General features: G+C 42.5%; 1 protein-coding gene across 1 annotated transcript; it reads right to left on the bottom strand.

The window, feature by feature from the left end:
* Window positions 1-1,126: 1,126 nt before the first annotated feature.
* On the bottom strand, window positions 1,127-4,290 carry LOC136376800 (protocadherin gamma-A1-like). The gene has a single exon (XM_066343167.1). The coding sequence runs from the start codon at window positions 4,048-4,050 to the stop codon at window positions 1,612-1,614; it is 2,439 nt and encodes an 812-aa protein (XP_066199264.1). The 5' UTR covers window positions 4,051-4,290; the 3' UTR covers window positions 1,127-1,611.
* Window positions 4,291-8,680: the final 4,390 nt, after the last annotated feature.

Here is an 8,680-nt window from a genome sequence, read left to right as displayed (position 1 = left end):
CTTGAAACATTTTTGTTTCCCTTACACTGCTGGAACAATCTCCTGACCTTCACTGTCTTCATCTAAGTCCAAGACTAGAACTCTCACAGCTTAAGCCTGGCTCACCACTTTCTTTCTTTTAACATTTATTGACCTTATTTTAAAGTGAGGAGATGAGATAGAGAGACAGATTCCCACATGCACCTCAACCAGGATCCACCCAGCAGCCCCCATCTGGGGCCACTGCTCTGCCCACTTGGGACCATGCTCACAACTGAGCTATTTTTTAGTGTCAGCAGTGGAGGCTGCATGGAGCCATCCTCAGCACTTGGAGCCAACACATTCGAATCAATTGAGCCATGGCTGCAAGAAGGAAAGAGAGAGAGAAGAGGAGAAGCAGATGGTCACCTCTCTTGTGTGCCCTGACTGGGAATCAAACCCGGGACTTCCACACACCAGGTCAACACTCTACCACTGAGCCAACCAGCTGGGGCTTACTGATTGGTTGTTAGAAAGAGAGAGAGAAAGAAAGGAACATTAATTTTTTTGTTCCACTTACCGATGCATTCACTGGCTAATTCTTGTAATGTACCCTGAACCAGGACTGAACCCACAACCTTGGTGTATTGGGATGATATTTTAATCACCTGAGCTAACTGGCCAGGGCAGCTCACCACTTTCTTTTTCATTTTTCATCCATTTAGATATTTATCTTTTATTTATGCCATACATGTTTTTCTTTTTCTTTTATTTTATTTTATATATCTTGTGATTTTTTTTGGAACAGAGTAAGTAAATTAAAGCATGAACATACTCCCCTATGATGCATTTCTTATGAAGAGTTAACACATTAAAATGGGGTATAGAATTTAATTTCTTAGTCACTTCCATTACAAGAATAATGTTCCAAGTTAGGAGGCTTCAAACTAGTTCTCAAATTGCATATTCAATTTTCTATCATTCATTTCATTATTTCATTTTAAAAGTAACTTAAACATTTGATGTATTCTTCAGCCTGCATAAAATATTTCAAAATAAAGATTAAGCAAAGGACTAAACCAGCAATAATTTAAACTTACAGCTTACAGAGATTTCCATACTTTTATATTAACACAACTAAAAATACTATTTTAGACAATCTCTACCTCTTTAAATACCCTAAAATAAAATAGCACACTGACAGATGACAGCTATAGTTAATTTAGGGATAAATTAGGGGCTGTTTGTAACTTAAGGACATTTGAAAACACTATAAGTAAAATAAATATTGGTGGGTCTTTTCTAGTCAAACCCTAGCCATGCCATGGCCATGTAAATCCAGAAGAAAATCAAACTATTTGGCTAGAGGCAAGCAGATAAATGTTAGAAGCTGCTCTCATTGTTTCCCAGTGGTGGCAGCGCTCTCTCCACCACTGAGGTGGCAACTCACATATGCTCTTCATGCCAATCACCTAGAGTCATCTTTTCAATAAAAGAACAATTATAAATGTACTGGATATAAACACTTCATAATAATTTCCCAGGATGTGTAAATAGAACTCTATGAAGAAACATGAGAAATAGAAGGACTGTTAGTAGTAGAGAGTGAAAGCAAGTAAGGAAACAGGGATTATTTTTATCTAGGTAAATTAACTACAAGAAGTTTACCTGAGGAAATGTTTTCTTTTTATCTTCAAGTAAAGACTGAGGTGCTGAAAGAAAATCATTTTTGTTACAACTCTCGTGGCTGATGAGTGTGTCCGCGTAGTTGGGCTGCGGGAAGATCAGGTGACTCTTCCCTGAGTCCGCGGTGAGGGAGACCTCGTGGGAATAGGTCTGCAGGAAAGCCTGCACACCGTCCACGCCCACAACGTGTGAGGCGGGCAAGCCCGCCAATCCACCTCCTGAAGCCTGGAGCAGACGTGACGTGTGCCAGCGCCTCAGCCTGAGCGCCAGCAGCAAGATGACAAAGGCCAGAAAGACGCAGGAGACCGCGGCCACTGCCACCACCAGGTACAGTGTGAGGCTGGTGTCGCTGAGGTTGGCGGGAGACTCAAGGCTGCTTAGGTCAGCCAGGACGTCTGGGATGCTGTCCGCCACGGCCACGGTGAGCGTGACGGTGGCCGAGAGAGGGGGCTGGCCGTGGTCCTGGACCGCCACCACCAGGCTCTGCTTGAGCGCATCTCTGTCCAGCAGGGCCCGCGCAGTGCGCACCTCGCCCGTGTGCAGCCCCACCGCGAAGAGCCCTGGCTCGCTGGCCTTGAGCAGGCGGTAGGACAGCCAAGCGTTCTGGCCTGAGTCTCTGTCCACTGCCACCACCTTAGTCACTAGGTACCCGGGTTCTGCGGAGCGGGGTGCCAGCTCCAAGCCGGTGGAACTGTCGGTGGGCAGAGTCGGGTACAGGATTTCGGGAGCATTGTCGTTTTGGTCCAGCAGGAATATGCTTAGGGAGACGTTGCTGCTAAGCGATGGGTTCCCACTATCATGCGCAGTCACTCTCATTTGCAGGTCTTGAAACTGCTCATAGTCAAAAGATTGCAGCGCATACAGGACGCCCGTGTCTGAGTTGATGGAAACGTACGAAGACAGAGGTGCCCCCTGGATAGTGTCTTCTGCTAAGGAGTAAGTGACTCGTGCATTCTCATCACTGTCAGTGTCATGGGCTGTCACAGAGAAAATGGAGGATCCTCTGGGGTTGTTTTCTGATATATATGTAGAGTAGGAATCCTGTGTGAAGGCAGGGGGGTTGTCATTGATATCTGTCACTTGTAGTAAAATGTGCATTTCAGTAGATAGAGTCGGAGTTCCCTGATCTGTTGCTGTTACTGTAATGTTGTACCTGGAGGTAAGTTCTCTGTCCAGTGTTCTTTCTGTCACTAAACGATAATAATTATCAACTAACTTTTCTAATTTAAAGGGTAGATTTCCAGGAATGGAACATATAGTGTGACCATTGTCTCCAGAGTCCTGGTCATGCACACTGATAAGAGCAATTACGGTTTCAGGAGGAAAGTTTTCTGGGACTGCAGTGGTGACAGAGGTGATGGTCACTTCTGGGGCATTATCATTTATGTCCAGAACTTTGATCAGCACCTTAGTTCGAGACATAAGACCTGCACCATCTTGAGCTTGAATTTCCATTGGATAAATTTTGTATTCTTCAAAATCCAAGGGTTCTGTATTTGATATTTCTCCTGTGTAAGAATCCAATTGAAATATTTGGGCTACTTTTTGGTCTATATTATGAAAGGAGTATGTCACTTCCCCATTGGCTCCTTCATCTGGGTCAGTGGCTTTTACTATGAGCAGCCGAGTGCCCAGGGGCACATTCTCTGGGACACTAATGTGGTACTGTGCTTGAGTAAATGCTGGAGGGTTGTCATTTGCATCCACTACCTGAACACGAATGCAGAGGGTTCCTGAGTGAACTGGGTTGCCCCCATCATAGGCGGTAAGGAGGAGGTGGTGGACAGCTGCTTCTTCCCTATCCAGTGGACTTTGCAGCACCATCTCTGGTTGTTGGGGCCCATCAGCTCCTCGTTGCACATCCAGGGAGAAATGAGGGTTGGAGCTGAGCTGGTAGCTCTGCAGTGAATTCACACCAACATCAAGGTCTTGCCCAAAAGGCAGAGGGATTCTGGTACCTGGAGTGGTTATTTCATTCATTTTAAATTTCACTTCCTCTAACTGGAATTGGGGAGTGTTATCATTAATATCAATTATTTCCACTTCAACAGGAAAAAGCTTCATTTTATCCCCTACCAAGATATTAAAACTCACCAGACAACGCTCGCTCTGAGCGCAGAGCTCCTCCCGATCTATCCGGCCCGCGGTGACCAAGCTGCCACTGCTTCGCGGATTCAGAGCAAAAAGCTGCGTCCTACCTCTGGAGACGATGCGGACTCCTTGCTCTGACAGCTCCTGGGGTTGTAGCCCCAGGTCTTTGGCGATGTTGCCCACGACGAAACCTTCATCAGTCTCTTCTGGCACTGAGTAGCGGACCTTCCTGGCCTGGGCTTCCAACAATAGTTCCAGGAAAAGGAACAGCAGGACCAGCCCGCTGTAGCAAGGCAGCTTCACCCAAATCCCCATTGCTTTCTCGCTTCACAGTTTTCTTCCAGTCGTAGGAAGGGTATTGTTTTTCTGCGCTTCTGTGCCTAAATTAACTGAATTTTCAGGATAATTCAGAGGGGAAAGTGGTCCAGGAGTACGGTCTGGGCAGCCTCAGAGAGACTGTTTTCAATCTGGCGATGATGAAGGTTCTAAGAAGCTTTTTTTTTTTTTTTTTTTTCTGGTGGGAGGTGCGTGCGTGTTCTTCCTGTATATCCCAGTCTGGTGAACAGCGGCGCCTAGAGTCCTACCCAGTTACTGCACTTTTACATAATAAATTTTCTTCATTTACCTGATGCATTTATCCTTAAGTCTTAGTTTATTTGTTAAAGAAATAGTTAAGCACTGTACAATATATGTATGAAAAGGAAACTACTATGTTTATCTAATCATATTTAAGTGTTGCTAAATTTCAATATACAGTAGAAACCAAGTATTCCCAACCTAACTGCTTTCCCTGTTTGCTATTCAGAGGATATCACAAAGCAGACAAAAATCATCATTCCACTCTGTAGTATATGCTGACCATTTGATATTCTCTCAGGCCACATAGAAAATCAACTTCCCTTTGAGAATAAAAAAATCAAAGGGAAAAAAACTTTTAGAATAAAAGCCAGACTTTTAAAATCGGACTCTCCCGTTTACTCTCTATTGTGCTTTAAATATTTATTAGGAAACTTGGCATTTTTGAAGGATACATTTTACCTCACCCTCACTTTTCATCTTTTTCTGAAGTGTCTATGTATGACATGAATTTTAAAAGACCTTTAGTATAGGTTTTAAAAAGACCTTTAGTTCATCTAAAGGTGATACATTTAAAATAAGGATCTTGGAATTTTCACTGAAAAGATGTCATATGGATGTCTAATTTAGACTTTAAATTTAAGAGACACAACAGGTAGTGACATTATTCTTCAAAACTGAAAAGGAAAAGGCCACACCTTTATTTTTAGACAGGCTATTAGGATAATATGTATTCTTTTACAGCCCACACAGTAATTTCTCCAAGAGATATTGGTTTTCTTAAATAGCAGTATTTTTTTACTACATTGTCTGAATTCTTTTACTTATTGCAAAATTAGTAAAAGGTTACTAACTAAAATGTCTCAGTCTTAGAGTGCTTTACTTATCTTTACCCAAAGTTAGGAAAGAATGTTCTCTGCATTCCAGAGGTAGACATTCTCAGAATCAGACTTGGCCAGATGTTGGCATCCAACCCTCAGACACCATGATTGAGAAGAGTCTAGAAAATGATGAAACAAAAGAAATAAAAACCCCACAAGAATAGTTCTTGGAAAGAGAATTTCTGGTTCTACATAACAAAGTCTACAGTTTCTCAGCTTCTCAAAGGCAAGTTTATAGAGCTCAAGAGCAGAAAATTAAAGATGCAGTGAACGTTCTTCAATATTTCAATGAGAAGACTCTTTAGCATAAAACATAATTTTTTAGAATATATATCAACAGGCGCAAATCTAATGAACTGTTCAGATTAATGAGACAAATCAAAATATACAAAAAAACTAGCAAGTAAACTTGTAAAGTGCCCCTTCCCCACTAACCAGAAAAACAATCAGAATTTATTTATAACAGGATGATATTTATGAAATAGAAGTGTTAAAACTCACATGTATACATTTGAATCCAATGTAATATTTAAGGCTTCATTACTGGCACTACAGAGAATATCCAGGTGAAGTGTGTGTTTCTTGAGTTAACTTGAAATTAAGAATTTGCAATATCTGAAGCCACACATAGATTGTAGGAACATGACAAATCTCTCTTGCTGAAGTGGGAATGACTCCAAATCCAGGTTAGGACCAGAGACCAGGCTGAAAGCAGGGCTAGAGCAGCATTGTGGGCACAGGATGATGGATAGTTACTAATGAAGGAAGGGCACCATGACCAGGCCAAGGCCAGGGCTAACTGCACGTCTGCTGGCCTGGATGAAGGTGCTGAGTTGTTGCTGAGGCCTAGCAGCAACTCCTGCAAACTGTAGGCAAAAACCAGGTACAGCGTGACAGCTGTCACTGTTGCACATGGCAACCTGGAGAGCAGCATCTTTGTCACCTGTACAGCCACAGTGCACATCTCACTCCTGTGCATCCCCAGGTTGAAGAGTGGGAGTCAGTGGTTTAAAACATGTGATAGAAGAGCCAGGCACTGCACCCAGGTCGATGTCCACCTTGGTGACCAGGTAGCCAGGCCACATAGTACATGGTGCCACACTAGAGAGGGCTGTGACTTCTGACAGCAGCTCCTGCATAGCATTCTCTGTGCATTTTCACCGTAGTGTCCCACCAGCACAGAGAGGCTCAGGATGACACTGAACCCAGTTAAACCCTGGTCATGAGCCTGTAGAGTCAGCTCCAAGACAGACCACAAGTGAACACCATTGTGCTCTGTGCTCACCTTCATGTCAGACAACACCAGCAGTGCCACCGATGAGTGGCTGGTCAGAAAGAAATAGGAGGCTCTTACAGCCCCAAAGCTAAGTTGGAAGCACTAACATGTGTGATGGAGGCTCTGGGTGGGCTTTCCCAGTCTCAAGAACTATATAGGAGGCCTGTTGGAAAACCAGAACGTTTTTGTTAATGTGGGTTATATCAGGGTGACTGATGTGCTGGAGAAGGACAGCTTGTCCTTGTCCATGACTTTGATGGTGACATTCTACTTCAGAGTTCCCCCTCAGTTTAGAATTCCTTCTGGCAGTAGTTTACAAAGAATTACACAGTAATTTTTAGAGGTGAATTGTTTGTGTGTTTATTACTCTCTATCTTTCATTTCTCCAACTTAAGCAAGGTCTCTGAGTCCAGTTGTTTTGGTTAGAGCAACCGCATTTCTTGCCTCTAATAGAATTAGACACCCAGCTGAAAGTCACCTGCACTGTGTTACAGTTCTCCATGTTTCCATTTCAACCATGTTTCTGAAATGGTTCCTTAAACTATCTCTAGTCTTCTTTTCTACCACATGATTTAACCGTTACTCTTTAAAGTCAAAGATAGTGTTGTTGTTATTGAACACTAGATATATTCCGTATGCCTCATGAGATGTGTGGAAAGTGTAGAAATCTACCTTCAGGGTGTCATCTCGGTCAGTGGGGATCACCGAAGAATACGGAGAGGAGGTGAAGAGCAGGTTGTCCTGCAGGCAGACTGCTGTAATCCTTGTGGCTCAGTTTGGGAGGACTGCCATTGGAATCCAAGACCTGCACTTTGTCCTTAGTTGTTCTGTTCCCACCCCACCAGTAAATGGTGGCAGTTCTACTCTTCTGGTTCAGATTTCTCCAATATTTACTTCCCTGATGCTCTTTCACTTCTGGGGGTGGGGGAGATAGTTATTGAAACTGATCTGATTAATTCATAGAGAATTACTTGCAGCGTCCAAATCTACTGTGGTTTAGGAGTAAACTTTGCTCCTTTTAAGATAATTTCTAGAATTTTCAAAATGAAATGTCTGCCCTAAAAGCCATGTTATTTGTATCCAGAATGAATATGTTTCTATTAAAAGCATCTCTAGGATTTACAGTGAAGGTTTCAGATTTGAGGGGCCTAGGGACTTCCTTTAGCATATCTGCTAGATCTATAACCGGTCTTTCTGGATTTTGTCCCTGCTCCCTTCCCCGGCTGCGGTAGAGAAAGGCTTCTCAGCACTCACCCGTGGTTCTGGTTACTGAGATGCAGATCTTTGGCGAGATCTCTCACTTTTAAACCTTTGGCCTGTTGCTTCCAGATCTGCTGCGTAATTCACTAGGCTGAACAATGACAGCAGGAATAGAAAGGGCGCTTCCTGCACTCGCTGCTCCTTCCCTGTGGGGGACTTCTTCTTATCCCTTTTCAATGCTGCTTCTCGCTACGGTTGCTTCGGGATTACAAAGGTGTGTTGGAAAGAAAAGGCAGCGCCTCACTCAGGATGATTAAAGATCTCAATGTTCCTGACCCAGATATTTGGAACAGACTGCTGGAGAGATGGCACGCAGAGTCCGCTCCGGATGTGTTTCCCCAAAGCGGAGATCGCTGCGTCAAAGAGTAGCCAGCGTATTGCGTGGCTTCACTCCACCCACGGACTGACCGACAGCGGCACCCAGAGGCCCAGACCTAACTAAGCCTATCTTCATTTCTGAAAGTCCTCGCAGGAAACTGCATTTTCTTTATTTCCAGGACTTATTTAAAAATACCAGTTGGTTTAGTACAAAGGCTGAAAGTAATTATTTCTTGTTGGCAAAATATCAATAAAATGGTCTTTCCACAGAATTTAAATCCAACGTTTTATTAAAATTCGTATCAACTTAAAATAAGAATTCTTACAGAATTTTCCCTCTTGACATTTCCTTTTGAAAAAAAAAACAAACACAATATACTATTAAGGTTTTTTCCTCCGAAAACTTTTACTCAAAAAATTATCCATTGTAAAAAGAATTTTACATTACAAAAATAAATTCTTACTGTAAATTCTATAATATAAAAAAAATTTCCCCTAGAAAAAGGTACAAAATACTGATAAAAATTTTAAATCACCAGTAATTACATTATATAATTACCAACTTAAAGAATTTATATTCTATGCCTATCCATACTTTTTAAAATACACATATACTTTTTCCTTTTTTTTACTG

Source organism: Saccopteryx leptura, chromosome 6 (assembly GCF_036850995.1).
Source record: "Saccopteryx leptura isolate mSacLep1 chromosome 6, mSacLep1_pri_phased_curated, whole genome shotgun sequence".
NCBI lineage: Eukaryota > Metazoa > Chordata > Mammalia > Chiroptera > Emballonuridae > Saccopteryx > Saccopteryx leptura.
The sequence above is the reverse complement of the archived record's forward strand: the minus strand, read 5'-3'. Positions and strand labels throughout refer to the sequence as shown.